Source organism: Zea mays, chromosome 10 (assembly GCF_902167145.1).
Source record: "Zea mays cultivar B73 chromosome 10, Zm-B73-REFERENCE-NAM-5.0, whole genome shotgun sequence".
In the NCBI taxonomy this organism is placed as follows: domain Eukaryota; kingdom Viridiplantae; phylum Streptophyta; class Magnoliopsida; order Poales; family Poaceae; genus Zea; species Zea mays.
Window position 1 is genome coordinate 82,126,793 of NC_050105.1, and position 18,869 is coordinate 82,145,661.

Genomic DNA, 18,869 nt, shown 5'->3' on the forward strand with positions numbered 1-18,869 from the left:
GGCAGTGGCAGGCGGGCAGAAGCAGCGGTCAAGTCGACAGCCAAGCTCACGTCCCCTCCTGGGACAGCGAGAGAACCCTCTCCCACGGCGTGAAGACGACGCGCCCGTGTTCCGTTCCTCGAACGGCTCGCGCACGTCGCATTAACTCTGCGGCAGGACGGGCGGCACCTTTGGCGGGCGAAGCAGGCGACGCTTCACCTCCGCCATAATGACCGCGTCAAAAAAGGTGTGCCACGTCATTCGATTTCGTATCCTTTTCCTCTTCCTCTTTTTCTCTCTTACGATAGGGACCGGGAAAGGGGATACCCCGAAAGGGATCCTTCTCCGCGAAGGAAACGGGCCCCGAGCCCCCTACTGATCAGAGGTTCAAAGGCTAGCCCCTCGGAAGGGTTCAACAGCCGCCTCAGAGCACTCGGGCTCCGCGCCCACTACTGGTCAAAGGTTCGAAGGTTGGCCCCTCGAAAGGGTTCAACGGCCGCCTCAGGCCACTCGGGCTCCGCGCCCATTACTGATCAGGGGTTCGTAGGCTGGCCCCCGAAGGGTTCGACAGCCGCCTCAGACGCAGAGCGAGGGATGACCCTGGGTATGTTCGCTACATAACCAAGGCTCGGGCTACGCTCCCGAGGTACCCTAGGACATTTCCGAGACTGATGGGAACGATTTTATAACAGAATCCCACCAGAGGGAGGCATTGAGCCCTCGGACCCCGTCAAAAGGGGACCGGGTCCGGCAAATCACCCGCAGGTACTTTTGGAGCGCGCCTCTAGGCCACTAGCTGACCCCTAACAAATGGGGCACGGGTGTCCACTCGGATTACCCGTTAGCAACTCACTGGAGACACCATGTTCGGCGCCCTCCGAGGGCAACATGGCGCTTCCCCCCCCTCCTTGTGGAAAGGCGACGCAGGGGCGTATGTAAAAAATCGAGTATGTCCTTGACCGTCCTCTCTCTCTGTGCGGGGGCTCGGGGGCTGCTCTCGCAAGCCCGGCTCCGGCCAAACCATTGACAACGTCAACATACCAGCCCGAGAACTTGGGACTCGACTGTGCACCCGGGCTACGGCCAGTTCGCATGAGGGAACAACCAGACCGGCCAAAGCATCGCGAAACACATTAAGACCTCGAAGGAGTCAAACCACTCCTCCGAGGCCTCGGGGGCTACACCCGGCGGGTGCGCTCGTGCGCACCCACCGGAACAAAACGCAACCGAGAAAGGCCGGTCCCCTTGCAAAAAAGTGCGACAAAAGCCTCCAAGCGAGTATTAACACTCCCTTTGAGGCTCGGGGGCTACTGTCGGGGACCATAATTAGGGGTACCCCCAAGACTCCTAATCTCAGCTGGTAACCCCCATCAGCACAAAGCTGCAAAGGCCTGATGGGTGCGATTAAGTCAAGGCTCGGTCAACTCAAGGGACACGATCTCGCCTCGCCCGAGCCCAGCCTCGGGCAAGGGCAGCCGACCCCGGAGGATTCACGTCTCGCCCGAGGGCCCCCTCAAGCAACAAACACCCCTTCGGCTCGCCCGAGGCCCAGTCTTCGCCAAGAAGCAACCTTGGCCGGATCGCCACACCGACCGACCGTATCGCAGAAGCATTTAATGCAAGGATGGCCTGACACCTTATCCTGACGCGCACCCCTCAGTCAATAGAGCCGAAGTGACCGCAGTCACTTCGCCGCTCCACTGACCAGCCTAACAAGAGGACAGCGCCGCCTGCATCGCTCCGACTGCTGTGCCACTCGACAGAGTGAGGCTGACAGCAGCCAAGTCCGGCCTCGGGCGCCATAGGAAGCTCCGCCTCGCCCGACCCCAGGGCTCGGACTCGGCCTCGGCCCCGGAAGACGACGAACTCCGCCTCGCCCGACCCCAGGGCTCGGACCCGGCCTCGGCTCCGGAAGATGACGAACTCCGCCTAGTCCGACCCCAGGGCTCGGACTCAGCCCTGGCCTCAGCTGACGGTCTCCGCCTCGCCCGACCCGGGGCTCGGACTCGACCTCGACCACGGAAGACAGACTCGACCTCGACCTCGGAGGAGCCTCCGCCTCGCTCGACCTAGGGCTCGGATCGACCACGTCACAGGGGGGGCATCATTACCCTACCCCTAGCTAGCTCAGGCTATGGGGAACAAGACCGGCGTCCCATCTGGCTCGCCCCGGTAAACAAGTAATGATGGCGCCTCGCGTGCTCCGTGACGACGGCGGCTCTCAGCGCCTTACGGAAGCAAGGAGACGTCAGCAACTCGATAGCCCCAACAGCTGTCCTTCCGCAAGGCTCCAGCGCTCCTCCGACGGCCACGACGTCACATGAACAGGGTGCCAAAACCCCTCCGGCTGCCACGACGGCATGTACTTAGGGCACTAGCTCCTCTCTGCTAGACACGTTAGCACCCTGCTACATCTCCTATTGTACACTTGGGCCATCTCCTTACGCCTATAAAAGGAAGGTCCAGGGCACTCACAAGGAAGGTTGGCCGCACGGAGAGGACGGGACGGCGCGTGCAAGCCTCTCGCTCCCTCCCACGCGGACACTTGTAACCCCCTACTGCAAGCGCACCCGACCTGGGCGCGGGACAACACGAAGGCCGCAGGTTTCCCCTTTATGCCTGTCTCCCCCTGGTTTCCCCCCTTCGCGCTCCGTCTCGCACCGACTCATCTGGGCTGGGGCACGCGGCGACAATTTACTCGTCGGTCCAAGGACCCCCCGGGGTCGAAACGCCGACAACAATGGATCAGGCTAAACCGTGCCAAGCCATGAGCTGCCCAACAGACCTGACTCATTCGAACATATATACTTGTACACCAGTAATGTGCTCGCGCATGCAGGCAACGACACAATCAAGATGATGGCACATGCATATAGGGCTACCAGGTGTCAGCGCAACAGAGCTATCAAGTCATCGATTGAGATATGAGTTTTTGATTTGTTAAATTTGGGATTAGTTAGGTTTAATTCGAAAATGTAGTTGTTTGATTGATGAGGGGAGGGGTGTTGGCGCAGGAACCCATCGTGGCACAATCGCACTCTACGCCTGCAAGGCCTTAAGTCTCGAGGACGTGAACAGGACCCAGCTACCACCATCCTTGCAAGCCATTCAAGACTTTTGAATGCTTATTGTAAAGGTTTGGAACATGTTTGAACAACTATTCCGTTTGAATAAGGTCTACCTATGTGATATATAGAAACTGTAACAATGCACATGCATCTAAGTAGTTGGATATATATATATATATATATATATATATATATATATATATATATATATATATATATATGTTCTATAGAAATAACTACTCTCTCCCTCCAAGAAACAAATCATTCTATATTTGTCCAAAGTCAAACTAACTTAATTTGACCAACTTTATACACAAAATTGTTCACAATTATCACAACAAGTACACAACTATGAAAATATATTTCACCATGATTCAAATGTTAGTTTTTTTGGTATAACTAGCGAGGAAACATTATACTAAAAATCATTTTTCATGTTTTGTGATATATCTTGATTGCAAGATTTTCTGAATTGTTGCACTTGGTCCTACACTAAATTGATGATTAAGAAAATGTTCACTAATTAATACGAGAACTCTCAAGAGCCTATGGCAGACGAGCTAACAGATAAAAAGACAAACAAACATATAGATAGATAGACAAACACATAAAGAAAAAAGATAGATAGATAGATAAAGAGATAGATAGGTAGATATATGAATGGAGATAGAGAGATATAGTATAAAAACAAAGAGATAGATATATAAATCGAGACAGATAGATGAATATAAATTGATACATAGATAATGGTAATATGGATAGATAGACAAAAGCTAGATAGACAAACAGATAGACTATGGAGTGCATATATATATATTGGTCATATTTTGCAGCTTTCAATAATAACACATTGTTACTATTAGACTCTAGTTCATCACCAATGGCGAAGTTCTTCAACTACACCATCGTCCAAGGACTCTTAATGCTTTCCATGGTACTTCTGGCATCATGTGTCATTCATGCACACATAATAAGTGGTAATCAATGACTTTGATATATTCTTTATTGCGGCAAATTAAAATTATATACACATGCATAATATTGATTCTAACCATACTGCTGGTAATTTGAATGATCTTTATTAGGGGAAATTGAAGATGTTAGCAACACTAGGAGCCCGACAATGATGGGGGCAAATCGAAAGATAATTGGAGATAATAAAAATTTGTTGTGCTATCTAAAGGCTCTAGAGTATTGCTGTGAAAGGACCAAACAGTGCTATGATGACATAAAGAAGTGCTTGGAGCACTGCCATAGTTGAAAGGTGTAATAAAACGATATGCTTTCTTTGGATCTTAGTTGGTGATTAGAAAAATGTTCTACCAATTCATGCATGTACCAAAGGATAATATAAGCTGCTCAAAAAATCATGGTTAATTAAAGTTTTTTTGTTGAAAAAATGACATCTTCCTTACAAACATACCAAATTTAAGAGACCCTCTTAATGCATGATCAATCTTTTAATAAAGAACATATTCCATAGTAAAAACTTGTATTTATCACTTCTTCAATCCCAGGTATTACATTTTTTATTTCCTGCTTGGCCTAATTTCTAGAATTATGGTAATAACTACTTCATGGATGGAATTGTTTTCCACATCTCTACTCCTATAATACAGAAGTTTCTCTGTGTGTTACCCACGTCACCCCTCCCTTTCCTGCTTTTTGCAAAAATATGGTAAAATTGTGCACAACTAAGGGTTTAAACCTTGGTTGTTAGATCTACATTCACACCCATCAAGTCAACAGAACCTACTTATTTTTGTGTTTTATATTCTATACCCAAGCATAATATAGATAATTTTATGAAAATAGGGGAAACAAATAAAACTGATTTGTATTGGGCCTAGCTCGCTGTGCCACAAATAAGGCCCAGGCACGACATACTGGTCGAGCTAGGTCGGCACATGTTGATGTACAACGGATCGGGCTAAACCATGTTGAGCCATGGGCCGTCCAGTAGACCTAGCCCATTTGGACATATACACATACACCAGTGATGCGCTCGCGCATGCAGGCATCGACACAATCCAGATGATGGTCCATGCATATAGGGCTACTAGGTGTCAGCGCAACAGAGCTATCAAGTCATCAATTGAGATATGAGTTTTTGATTTGTTAAATTTGGGATTAGTTAGGTTCAATTCGAGACTGTAGTTGTTTGATTGATGAGGGGAGGGGCGTCGGCATAGGAACCCATCGTGGCACCACTGCACGCTACGCCTGCAAGTCCTGAAGTCTCCAAAATATACCTTTGACCAATGTTTTTTATTAAAATACAAAAAAACTCTTAATGCGGATATACTTTTGTATAAGTACTTTTTAAGATAAATCGGTGCCAATGATTATTAGGTTTCAAAATTAGGTAATGAAATATGTTATTTATAGTCAAAGTTTTATATATTTGACTCAAACCTTGTTCAAAACGACTTATAATTTAGACCTGGAGGGAGTATTTAAGGGTGGTAATGTGCTCTAAATTTTACAATATAAAATTTAAGGATTGAATCGGATTAGGATTAGATTCTATTTTATTCATTTTTTAATTAAAATTATCTACATCCTTAAACAAATTGTGAAGAATCATTTGGATCGTGATTCATTACCATCCATAAGTATTTGATTATTGTTATTACAAACGGTTCGTGGATAAAAAAACCAACATGCCTTTGATTCGCGGTAGGCCTACCTCCCTTTCGACGTGAGGCAACCACCTTATTAACCCCCCTACACACACCATTTTAGGCGATCACGATAGAGATCTACACAACCATCTCCAGCAAGTCATATAAACGATCGTACAAAATACTATTTTGCACTATAGATTACACTGTTTACAGAGTGTAGTATGAAATAAAGATAAGATAGAAAGTGAGATACTGCTAGAGATAGTCTAACCAAGTGACTACCCAGATCTACTTATGTGTCGAGATGCACTACAATGTGTCTATGTTGAATTGCGAGCTCTGCACCTTATGCATACCATCAAGGGAGTAGAATCGGTGTCTTTTTATACCCCGTATTCGTATTGAAATGATCCATGCGGCCAAAGCTTTGGCAATTCCACCATTATGAAAGCATATGAGATGTAGTATAGAAAGTTGTTCTTCTACATGATTAGGGTCCGAGGTTTCGGATTTTTCCTTGCTACGAAAAGGGATTTAACGACTTCCTTCCTACTACCAAGATTAATACCAGCAACCATACCTTCCTACCTGGATAAAGGCTACTCTAACAAAATCAAAGGGAATATTCTAGGTTTCGAATCAATGGCTTCGGCACCTCGGAATGCGAAAAATTTAATAGATGAAACAGAGGTATCCCTACCTCCCCTTAGCTATCAAAATAAAAATCCCTACTTGTCTTTGGGTTCTTCTCTAGCACGCTAAAAGGATAGCACTTGCATTAAATGTACGTCACCCCTGCAATCTATATGTATAGATTTTGAAGAAAAGTTGCCTTAAGAAAACCATCTCTAAAAATCAATTTATAGGAATAATTTTAAAATTGTCTCTAAAAATATATTTTTATATAATTGATGGCATACCCTACCGGAATCTGGCTCTTTGCCGAGTGCTCGACGCTTTGTCGAGTGCCTTTTATCGGGCACTCGGCAAAGCATTCTTTGCCGAGTGCCACACTCGGTAAAGGAAGACTCCCCGTAACGACCACCTTTACCGAGGGTAGCACACTCGACATAGCCAGACACTCGGCGACTGGCGATGCTCGGCAAAGGACCGTCAGCAGTCATCCATAGCTAACATCCGTTATCTTTGCCGAGCGCTAGATGTTGACACTCGGCAAAAAAGGTACGTTGCCGAGTATCGGGCCGGGCGACACTCAGCAAAGCATACTTTGCCGAGTGCCTTACATGGACACTCGGCAAAGTTTTTTTTCTTTTTTAAACCAAACTTTTTGTGGTTTGTTCCTACACTATGTAGACTTACATGTTCGATTTTTGAAAAATTATAAAAGTGTTTGCTATAACTATTAGATTTTGTTCGTTTAATTGAATTGACTCGGATAATTTATATTTGCACACTTGTACTTACAACTTAACAAATGTATTCTTAATCTCACAATGCTATTCTTATATGGAGTGCATACTGTTTTTATTTGAAAGATCTTGGTGGCGAACATCTAGAGGACAAGCCAATTTATCAACATCATTATTTCCATTTGGCGACAAACAACCTCTGAGTACTGTCCTGTGCGGTTCTTTTGTATGCGAATGGTGTTGTGTCACCTTCCATTACATGGTCAATCGTGAGGATGTAAGTTCGCTATCATTGTCTATGTTGTAATTTTTATGTTTTATTGTTGGTCATCACATTACACTTACTTAGCACTGCTTGCTTTTTGCTTTCATTGCATGTTCCTAAATCCATGATCCATGCTGAATGGCTAGAAAGAGATATGGTTACCATCGGCGTGGCTAAGGTTGTAACATACTTGCTTTGCTTTGCGTGCCGTGAAGTTCTTCATCAAAAAGGGCTATTCTACAATAAAAACGGAAATTTGAAACACCTCCCATAACTCAGTTTGTACACGCTAGCACACAATGTTTAGGCCATTAGTTTGGTTAACATGTTATGTGAAAGTGGTACTTCAGATGATGTTGAGATGTTTATGGAACTTGAGATGATGTATCTTATTGTGGTTTGGTGCTAATAATACTACTGTTATCGTTCTATGAATGTGATTTGTGATGTGTATGACACTACTAGAGATATGCTTATTTAAGACACATATTTTAAGACGTATATCAGCGTATTTTATAGAAGAGTCTTTTACCATATGGCGATGAGTAAAGTAAGACGGTTTGTTGGAGATCCGTCTTTAATAAAGAAGTATTTTGAGACAGTTACATCATAGGAAATGTCTTATATTGATTGAAGACAGATTCTTATTGAAAATTGTCTCGAATAAATATACCTTTTGAGTCATTAAGATTGCAAAAATCGTCTTATATTTTGGTTAGTATATTAGACACCTCGGTATAATAAACCATCTTAAATAAAGGTATTATTAGAGTCGTTTAGACTATAAGAAATGTCTTAGATATTAGTGAGTATACTAGACACTTATAAATATGAAACCATCGTATTATAGTTCTGATAAGACGTATTATAAAAATATAGTAAATAATAAATTCGACTTAGTTTGATGATATATATGATATAAGATGTAAAACTTATCTCTGCAATTTGATTATAGGGTAAAATGGACCCATCTTGTGTCCTAGTTGTTGATGTGTCACACAACATTACTAAGTAAAATGGACCCGAATTCACTTTTGAGTTTTGAGCGTTCCCGTTCCTGTTCCCTTCCCACCTCTCCCGGCTTCAGACCTCGGGCTCCCCGCTCCTGCGCCGCCGCCACCGTCGCGGCCCTCATCCCTCAAATTAAACCTCTAGGCCTCCACTCGTTGAAGCCACGTCACTCGTATTAGCACACCTGTCCCTCGCTGTAACGGAGGCCCGTCCCTCGCTGCAACGAATACCCCTCTCCCTTTAGCTGCACTAGCACTGCACTGGTTCGTATCGTCTCCCACTCTCCCTCTCCCTCCCATTCACACGGTCTCAGTGAAGAACTCCTCCGCGACTTGGTGGCCATCGATGGCGACGCACTGCCCTACCACGACATGGGTTGTTTGGAGATGGTCATGTACGAGCGGTGGTTCATGTTCTAGAAGCGGCGGCAACATCCTACACCTGAGAGCGGCCGAGTCATCCCGAACCCGCACGGCACACGCGGACGCGCTCACGCGCCTGGGCTGGGGATTTATGCTTCTGACGGAAATATTTGGTGGTTCAGTTTGAATCAAGAGTTTTTGTGTATTTCTTTCTTACTATGATTTGGTAGGGAGGGACTGAATATTATCATGGAATTGGAATACAAATAAACAAATTCAATCTATTGCAGCGGAGGATAAGCATGTAATTAGCAGACCAACAACATTTGCACTTGTCCATGCTGATGGCACTACAAAATTCCTGGGTAAGGCCTTAAAGTTCATCAAAGATTATGGTAAATCCTTTTTCCATATTTTAATAATTCAATACACGTTTGTTGAGATAATGGATGTAGTTTTCTCCAGAGATGTGTGGAGATGTGTCTAGCATATGATTAAGGTATAACAGTATAACACAGTTTCAGTGTCTGCACTCTGTCCATCCACTTGGCTTTGTTTGGTTGATATCTTTTTGTTCTTGCATAATGGATTAGTTCATGGATGGGATCTCGATTTTGCTCTATGGAAATGTGTGGTGGTACACACTTCAAAACATAGTTACAACATTGAAGAGAATCGTGACTACAATGAGTGGAACTGCACTATCACTATAGATCTATAGCAGTAGAGTTATGAAGGAACTTTATCATTCACTGACTCACAATTGCTGCATGTTTTGTATAATGAGTTTTTGGTTGATGGAGCTCGGGTTGTGGGTAATAGATGCATCCAGTCAGATCGTGTTCACTTGGGGAAGGATACATGGATTTTGTGATGAACACAAACTTACAAAGGCACATGTCTTAACTCTTAATACAAGTTTTTGCTTAATGACTTCATGTGAGTACCAATGTTTATATTAAACTTTGGTGAATATTCACCTTTCGCATATCAATTCTTAGTTTCAACATATTAGCGTGTTTCAGGGACATGGAATGGAGAAGATCTACCCCCTCCTGATACTAAAGCTATTAGGGATATCTGTGTACTGCATGGCGGGCATGTTGTATTGCATCACTGAGCAGGAAGTTCCCTTTTCAGGTCTACAAAGAAAGTGTACAAGTTCTATTCTTCACTGTTTTTTTGGCTACATTTACTAAAATATGACCTTTGTTCATATGATCTACTGGTAATTCTTCGACCTTTCAATTTCACAAAACTTGCAACTATTTTTATGCTCTACATCCTACCAAAAGTGTACATTATCTTTCTAATACTTAGACCTGGGTATGAGCAAGTCTGTTGCATTTCTATTCTTTCTACTACTTATACGTGAACTACATTATGTATTTAACTTTTAAGAAGATCAAGTAGGTGCTTGGTAATAAAAGCACTTGTTTTGATGGAGACATGCATTCTTTTTCCTTAAATTGATTTTAAAGTACCGAATAACTAAGGGTTGCTTAAGTAGGAGCAAATGAACTAGTAAAAATGTGAAATTATTTATGCTGAACTGCTAACTCTGTATTGTGATGACTTGAGGCTCCTTGATGCCATAAGAGAATATTACTGAAATGCCTTCTGCTTGTTCATTCGATTCACATATATTGGTTCTTGCTATGTCCCCTTATTGTTGTTTTTGTTTTTGTCAAGGTTCATGGTAAATTATCTAATTGAAACAATGTTCCAATCTTAGGGTGCACCCATAAGGTGAGGGCATCTATCACAAAAGTTTGTCATGAAGCGAAAGAGATCTTTCAAGAGACAAAAAAGCCAAGTTGGTCATGGAATGCTTGAAATTTTATTGCATGGTAATTAGTACGGCTTAATAAACCTTCAATTCTTGTGCTCCTCCTTTCCAGTTTTTTATTTTGTTCTGGTTGTAAAGTAAACAACAATTTTCTCCTCTGTTTGACATTTGAGATCCCTAACATTAAGACCATGTCACAGACTTCTCAAGCCAACCTTGTTATGCACTTGGCAATAAAATAAAATAAAAAAAATAAAAATGTGTCCTAAATATGATACGCTTAACGACATTAAATTGGTGAAGTGGTGTCCAATCAAGTATTTATCGCATCAATATGGTTTTACCAAGGTAGAATAATCTTATTTCATTTGTTTGTGCATTATGGTTGATAGACAATGATGAAGAGGAGGCAGCATTGCAGAGAGTTGCCCAAGCTGAACGTGCGGCAAAATAGGCTGTACAAAGAGCTATTCGACTGCGCAACAAGGTCCAATTCTCATGACAAACACAGAACTCGCAACATACAAATCTATCATAGTTCTCAGGATTGTCGAGGCTGCTAGTATATCAGACTCGTCCCAAGATATTATTTGTATTATCCTCGACTAAAGAATAATATGGGTTGTTCATTATTTTTGTGAAGAGCATGGGAAACACTCTTTGTAGCCATGATATTGGCTTTTGATGAGTTGTTCATTGTTTTTAAGAATATACTGCCATGTAAGTCATTTTGTTTACATCTTAATATGACGGTTTCCATAATGTCCAATATATGTCTTTTAAATAAGATGATTTTCTTGTTGCAAGCGTCTATTATTATAGGATATTCTAGACAGTTAGATAAATACTCTGTGACTTATAATGTTCGTATTCTCGACGGTTCTTTAGAAGAAGTTTCTTAAACAAAAACCTAATTTAAGACAGTTTATCGGACAAAATGACTTAAACAAGTATCTTTTTAGTTGGTTATAAATTAAAAATTGTCTTATAAAATATCTTTTAAGACGGTTTATAACCATCTTAAATGTGGGATATCTTTTGCGACTCCATCAAATATGGACACTTCATAAGCGCCTTACTAACAGAAAATTAACCGTCTCATATAACAGGATTTGTAGTAGTGTGAATATGTATATTTATTTGATGTATGAATCTGGAATGAATCTGTATGTTGATTTGTTATGAATCTGGATATGGATCTTTTATATTGATTTGTATGAATCTGGATATAATCATTCTGTGTATTGATTCTGTATATTGAAATTACAATCGGACTTATATTTAAGACCGCTTGTGATGTGTGGTTATCACAAGCAGCTAGGACTAGAAACCGCATATGATGTATGTCCAACACAGGAGGCTTGGACTATAGAAACTGCTTGTGATGTGTGTCTATCGTAAGCGGTTTCTTTGTCTAGAACTGCCTATGATATATGTCTATCACAAGCAATTTTAGATTGACTGCCTGAGATGTTGTTTTACATCACATGCGGTAGACTACAAGCAGTTCCTGAAATCGCTTGTATAGACGCTAACTGGATCACTTATGTAGAGCTTTATTGTAGCAGTGTCTTATAGAAAAAGATTTTTTTCTAAATTAGAATAGTAGTCTTACACGGTAATTTGGATGCAGCATTACAAAATACAGCAGACACGCAAACAGGGTAGTGTAGCAAACATACAAATTGGCTAAGGAAAGTAATTCAAAATCTAGTTTTTTTCCTTCATTTTCTAGCCACATTAAATGTACCACATAACCAAATCAATGTTCTAGCTATAATTTTTAATTACCGCAAAGTTTAAAAAGGAAACTTGCACATTTTTTGTGTTTCGTGATATATTTTGATTGCAAGATTTTCTGAATTCTTGCACTTGGTCCTACACTAATTTTATGTTTAAGAAAATGTTCCCTAATTAATACGAGAACTCCCAAGAGCCGCGCCTATGGCAGACGAGCAAACAGATAGAAAGATAAACAAACATATAGATAGATAGAGACAAACACAAAAAGAAAAAAGATATACAAATAGATAAAGGGATAGATAGGTAGATATATGAATGGAGATAGAGAGATATATAGTATAAACAAAGAGATAGATAGATAAATTGAGATAGATAGACAAAAGCTAGATAGATAGACAAATAGACTATGGACTACATATATATATTGGCCATATCTTGTAGCTTTCAATAATAACACATTGTTAGTATTAGACCCTAGCTAGTTCATCACCCATGGCGAAGTTCTTCAACTACACCATCGTCCAAGGACTCTTGATGCTTTCTATGGTACTTCTGGCATCATGCGTCATTCATGCACACATAATAAGTGGTAATCAATGAATTTGATATATTCTTCATTGCGGTAAATTAAAATTATATACACATGCATAATATTGATTCTGACCATATTGCTGGTAATTTGAATGATCTTTATTAGGGGAAACTGAAGAGGTTAGCAACATTGGGAGCCCGACAGTGATGGTCACGATGGGGGCAAACCGAAAGATAATTGGAGATAATAAAAATTTATTGTGCTATCTAAAGGCTCTAGAATATTGCTGTGAAAGGACCAAACAGTGCTATGATGACATAAAGAAGTGCTTGGAGCACTGCCATGGTTGAAAGGTGTAATAAAAGGATATGATTTCTTTGGATCTTATTTGGTGATCAGAAAAATGTTCTACCAATTCATGCATGTACCAAAGGATAATATAAGCTGCTCAAAAAATCATGGTTAATTAGAGTTTTTTGTTGAAAAAAATGACATCTTCCTTACAAACATACCAAATTTAAGACACCCTCTTAATGCATGATCAATCTTTTAATAAAGAACATATTCCATAGTAAAAACTTGTATTTATCACTTCTTCAATCCTAGGTATTACATTTTTTATTTCCTGCTTGGCCTCATTTCTAGAATTACGGTAGTAACTACTTCATGGATGAAATTGTTTTCCACATCTCTACTCCTATAATACAAAAGTTTCTCCGTGTGTCAACCACGTCACCTCTCCCCTTCCTGCTTTATGCAAAAATAAGATAAAATTGTACACAACTAAGGGTTTAAACCTTGGTTGTTATATATACATTCACACTCATCAAGTCAACAAACCTACTTATTTTTGTGTTTTATATTATATACCCAAACATAATATAGATAATTTTATGAAAATAGAGAAAACAAATAAAACTGATCTGTACTAGGCCTAGCCCACTGTACCACAAATAATGCTCAGGCACGACAAAGTGATCGGGCTTGGTTGCCACATGTTGGTGTACAACGAATTGGGCTAAACTGTTCTGAGCCATGAGCCGCCCAGCAGACCTGTAATACCCAAATGTGTAAAAGGATAAGAAATGAGATTATTTTCCTTATGTGTGTTGCCTTTACTCATTGGTACATGTGAATAACCACATTTAAAAGTGAATAATTAACTAGTAGCAAATAAACAACTTATGCATCATGTTGGGCCTTATTTGTTTGTGCATTTAAAATAATAATAATAACAATATATAATACTTGAGTTGAGAATTTTAAGTTAACTAAAAAGGTGCACTTTAGGAAATTGGAAATAATGTATATAAAGCAAGAGAGAAAATACTATGCAAAACAGAATAAATTGTAAATAAATAAAATTATCCATACTATGTTCAGAGGAATAGAACATATAAATTTGAAGATGAAATTGCCACAAATTTTGAATTTAAAGTGGAATGGAAGTTGTAAATGGAAGGGAATAAAAAAAGAATAAAGAAAATCAGGAATCCACCGCGTGGGCCCAATTTCCGGACTCGGCCCATCTAACCTCCCCTACCGCGCAGCCCTCCCAGCACTCCGCGCAGGCCCAACACGGAAGGCCTGGTGCCCGTTTCTCCAAGCTAACGGGGCGGGCCCGCTGTCAGCCTCCCCTTTCTCCGTCGCTTGACTCGAGCGTCGGCTGGCATCGCTGTTACACTCTCGCGTTCTCTATCCGATGGCCCCATGGATCAGGCCGGTCGTCTCCTCGGTTTGTTGAGTCGAGTCCGCTTCTTCTGCCGCTGCACGCTCACCGGCCGCGCCATTGTGGCGGGATCATTGTGGTGTCTCTATCACCTGCGTGTCCATAAAGCTGGCCGCAAATCGGGGCTCGTTCCTTCCTTCCCCGTAACCCACTCACCATGACATCCACTGCACCACCGCGCGCCGTGCGGAAGGATATAGCCGCCGCCGCGAATTCTTTTCCCTGTAGTCGTCCAAAGCCTAGGATCGGGTCAAGAATCTGCACCGAGCTAGAGGGAAGCCACCCGTGGAGTCTTCGGGCGGATTTGGCAACCGCTTAAGCCGTAATCACTCGCCGGTGTGGAGGGAACACCACCGAACCGCCTAAACTCGTGGACAACCCGTCTGCGCGCATGATTCTCGGTATAGATCCCTTAACCGAACTCGCTATCGTGTCAATTTCATTTTGCGCGCATCAGGACTAGTAGTGGTTCATTGTGGGGCACGATTGGTGTCCCGGTTATGGCGTCTTCGCCGTGGCCCTGTACAGCGCTGCCATGGTTCGGTGCTGGAGGTAGGAGAGGCAGCGTGGGCCGTTGGATCGGTTCCCTACGGTTTAGATTAGAAGCCGAGCGTACCGTTTCGGCCGAGCGTGCGCGACCGTAGATCCATGATCCGAGGGTGGCGCGTTGATCTCGGTTATGTTGAACGCGGTCCATTGATCGCAGATCGTAAGGCTACTGTTGCGTACCGGTTCGGGTTGATCTGGATCTAATCTGCACCGTTCGCTTGCGATCGTGCGGCCGAGGACCCAGGATACCCTTTCGGTCGGCTGATCTTGCAAATAAAACCCTCACCTTTTAGCGAATCAACCCGCCGTCCACGCCAGTAGCTTTCTGTGTCTTAGGCAAACTTACCCCGGGGCCCCTAGACTCTCTGGAAATTGATGCGAGGTCCAGACAGTGAATAATATTCATAAAATCAATTAGAAAACGAATTTTAGTATTATATTAATTGCAGAAACTTGCTAAATTCATAGAAAATACATATGAACTCCAAATTTATCCATTCTAGTTTCTATTGTAATATTATTCTCTATCACTTAGAGTATCTGTTTTGACATGAAAACAGTAAGAAAAATAATTTCTCACTTAAGCCTATTTCAAGCATATAAAACCTTTGGAAATTCATATCTTAAAATCTATAACTCCAAAATTAATGGTTCCTGTTCCTAGGATTTTATTTTAATGTGTAGATTATTATCATGTATTTTATTTACATGATTGGTGTGATGTTAATTTTTTCCCTTTATACCATGTATGTTTATATTGATGCGAATAGACGAGCAAGTCACTAAGGATCCTGGTGACCAGCAGATAGAAGTAGCTGAGCAGGAGCTCATTGAAGGCAAGTTGTGCCCTTGATCACTTCTTTTACGCAGTCATGTTCTTATTAATCATAATGATCTGTATAGGTTAATTTTGATGGGACCCACTAGGTTACCCTAGATTTTGACTATCTTTATACCTTGTTTCACCACTGGTTTTACTACTATTTTTTTGGTAGTACATGCTATTGCTTTATGTGGCTTTGGGTATAGAGATATTCATCACTCATTGTTATTCTTTTTATTATCTATTTATTATTTACTGTTCATGATAAGATCATTATGTTAATGGGAACATGGAGAACCACAAGGGAAAACAGTGCTACCACAAGGGTTTAATGGGACGCCCTTGGCTGATTAACTAGGAAAGCTAATGGATGACTACCTTACCTGAAAGGGGCAAGGGCAGTAGGGGAGTGGTCAGTGTAGGGAGGTCCTTGGGTTGATTTTGCTGCGATGGCGGTCAGGCGAGGGATTCCTACGCTGGAGCTTCCTATAAACTATAGCGGGTTTTCTGAAACTAGTGGAACTTTGTAAAGGCCTCGTAGTGGTACCCTGCCTCGCTTCCTTGTTAGAGGTGTATGGGGTCTGATCAACTCTATGGCAAATGGGTAACACGACTTGTGGGTAAAGATGCGCAACCTCTGTAGAGTGTAAAACTGGTATACTAGCCGTGCTCACGGTCATGAGCGGCTTGGACACTCACATGATTAATTTATGGAATTAAATTCAATTTGTCATTTCATTGCATCTGGGATTATTTTATTATTACTTTTACTTATTATTACTATGGTTTGGTATTTACCTGCACTTAGTAACCGCTAATAAAATTTTGAAAAACTTATAAAAGCAATGCTCAGCTTCAACCTTTATTTTATTGATCAACCTTACACTTAACATGAACTCCCACCTTTGGTGAGTTCATGCATATTATTCCCCACGACTTGTTGAGCTATGAACGTATGTGAGCTCACTCTTGCTGTCTCACACCCCCCACAGGAGAAGAGCAGGTGGTCGAAGAGGAGCCGCCTAACACTGAGGCTTTCGGCTTGATCTAGGTGGCGTCTCCCAATCAGCTTTGTGGCGCCAGGGAATAATATATAGTTCGCTTTATTTTATCATTTACTTTTGTAAGACTTCCGCTATGTAATAAGTACATTTATGATATTTATGACATTCATCTCTATGCACTCTGTTATTATATGTGTTGTCTTCTCTGACGCATATATGAGATGCACCCGGCTTTGTTCCTTAAAGCCCGGGTGTTACAGAAGTGGTATCAGAGGAAATGTTGACTGTAGGACGAAACCTAGATAGAAATGGACAAAACCCTTACCTATTTACCTTACTCTGATTCTTTCTATACTTATCTTGATCCTGTCTCACCTTCTATTGTTCTACTCTGATCATTCTTACCTTTTTCTACTCTGAGACAAGATGGATTTCACACCTTGGAATCCTACATTTATAACCTTCTTAAGAGATAGGGAACCTAAGACAAAATTAAAACTATTTTTCTATATCTAAAAATGTTGGTTGATTGTTCTGATGATAAATGTCTGATTTGCTTCTTTGATTGATTGAAATATTATAGATGGACATCTTAGCATGTACCACCATAAGGTAATGAAATAGCTTTAGTTGGTAAAACACCAATCTGCTTAGCTAATAAATTCCCCCATAGTAACATGCTTCGTAACTACTGCCTTGTCAACTATTCTCTCTTACCATATGTTTCTAACTCAGGTGGTCAATACCAGGAAGGGTGGTGGAATTGATCTACCTCCCAATCGACACACTCAGAGGATATTTAGACAACCTCAGCCACAACCAGCAGAGATGGATCCTCCACCACCGCCTCCACGAGTCGGAGTTGACCCAATGGTTGCAGCTCAGATGAGGATGATGCAACAAATGGCTGACACCATGGCAGATATGCACGCGCAGATGCAGCAGGATCGCTAAGAAATGCGCCAGGAGAGAGAAGAGATACGTGAGGAGCTGCGTCAAGAGCGAGAAGAGATATGCCAAGAGAGAAGGGCGCAACAGCAACAACAGCAACAGCAACAGCAACAGCAGCAAGCACCACTGCCTCCACCACCACCTCCAGTTCCACCGCGGGACAAGCACCGAGAATTTATGAGTCACAAGCCGCCAACCTTCACCAGTTCGCCAAACCCACTAGATGTTGATGTTTGGCTGAAATCAATTGAGAAGATGCTCAACATCGCCCAATGCTCTAACCGGGAGAAAGTTCTTTATGCTTCTGGTCGTCTGACAGGTCCTGCTGCTGACTGGTGGGATTCTTATGTTGCTACCTATGATGCTGCTGACACTACTACTTGGGTGGAATTCAGTACACAGTTCAGAAATTACCACATTCATGCTAGATTGATGAAGATCAAGAAGGAGTTTCTGTCATTGAAGCAAGGCAACATGTCAGTCAGCGAGTACCGTGATAAGTTCATTCAGCTCTCCAGATATGCTCCAGATGAAGTTGTTGATGATGAAAGGAAGCAAGAGCACTTCATAGAAGGACTCAACGGGCCACTACAGTATGCACTTGTTGCACATACATTTCCATCATTTTAGAGATTGCTGGTTAAGGCTCTTGCTATTGAACACAAGCGTGTTCAACTAGGAGACTTGAAGAGGAAGGCTATTTCATAGGGGTAGGGTAGCAGCAGTGTTCGTCCTCGCTATGTTTTGCCATAGGGTACACCTACTCATCTAGGAGGAGGACCACGCCCAGCTCAGTATGCTCCATAGGGGTCTCCACGGACACCTCCCACTCGTCAGGCTGCTCCCACTCGCACCCCGACGAGGCCTACAGGACAGAAGACCGACCCTACATGCTTTAAGTGCAGTCAGATTGGGCACTATGCTAATGCTTGTCCGATGGGGAATTCTGGTACACCAGCTAAGCACAAGCAACAGACTCCTGGCAAGGGATACTCTATAGCCAGGGTTAATCAAGTCAGCGCAGATGCTACTCCTAATGGTGCTAACATCGCACTTGGTATATTTTA

General features: G+C 42.2%; 2 protein-coding genes and 1 pseudogene across 3 annotated transcripts; all 3 read left to right on the top strand.

Moving 5' to 3' along the window:
* The first annotated feature begins 3,878 nt into the window (after nt 1–3,878).
* LOC542669 (basal layer antifungal peptide 1b) lies at nt 3,879–4,441 on the top strand. Its single transcript, NM_001112188.2, has 2 exons — nt 3,879–4,024; nt 4,133–4,441. Exons 1-2 carry the CDS (start codon nt 3,979–3,981, stop codon nt 4,306–4,308), a joined length of 222 nt encoding a protein of 73 aa, NP_001105658.1. The 5' UTR covers nt 3,879–3,978; the 3' UTR covers nt 4,309–4,441.
* A 3,917-nt stretch (nt 4,442–8,358) lies between these two features.
* Nucleotides 8,359–11,238, top strand: LOC100272674 (rho GTPase-activating protein pseudogene; annotated as a pseudogene). The gene is made up of 4 exons (NR_158700.1): nt 8,359–9,621; nt 9,708–9,837; nt 10,418–10,532; nt 10,864–11,238. The product of NR_158700.1 is annotated as a rho GTPase-activating protein pseudogene (transcript).
* Nucleotides 11,239–12,646: 1,408 nt separating this feature from the next.
* LOC103641296 (uncharacterized) lies at nt 12,647–13,215 on the top strand. The gene is made up of 2 exons (XM_020545877.2): nt 12,647–12,803; nt 12,912–13,215. The coding sequence occupies exons 1-2, from the start codon at nt 12,707–12,709 to the stop codon at nt 13,094–13,096; spliced, it is 282 nt and encodes a 93-aa protein (XP_020401466.1). The 5' UTR covers nt 12,647–12,706; the 3' UTR covers nt 13,097–13,215.
* Nucleotides 13,216–18,869: the final 5,654 nt, after the last annotated feature.

Coding starts and splice junctions, on each gene's coding strand:
- LOC542669 (NM_001112188.2), top strand. CDS start 3,979: ATGGTACTTCTGGCATCATGTGTCATTCATGCACACATAATAAGTG. Junction 4,025..4,132: donor TCATGCACACATAATAAGTG/GTAATCAATGAC, acceptor GATCTTTATTAG/GGGAAATTGAAGATGTTAGC.
- LOC103641296 (XM_020545877.2), top strand. CDS start 12,707: ATGGCGAAGTTCTTCAACTACACCATCGTCCAAGGACTCTTGATGCTT. Junction 12,804..12,911: donor TCATGCACACATAATAAGTG/GTAATCAATGAA, acceptor GATCTTTATTAG/GGGAAACTGAAGAGGTTAGC.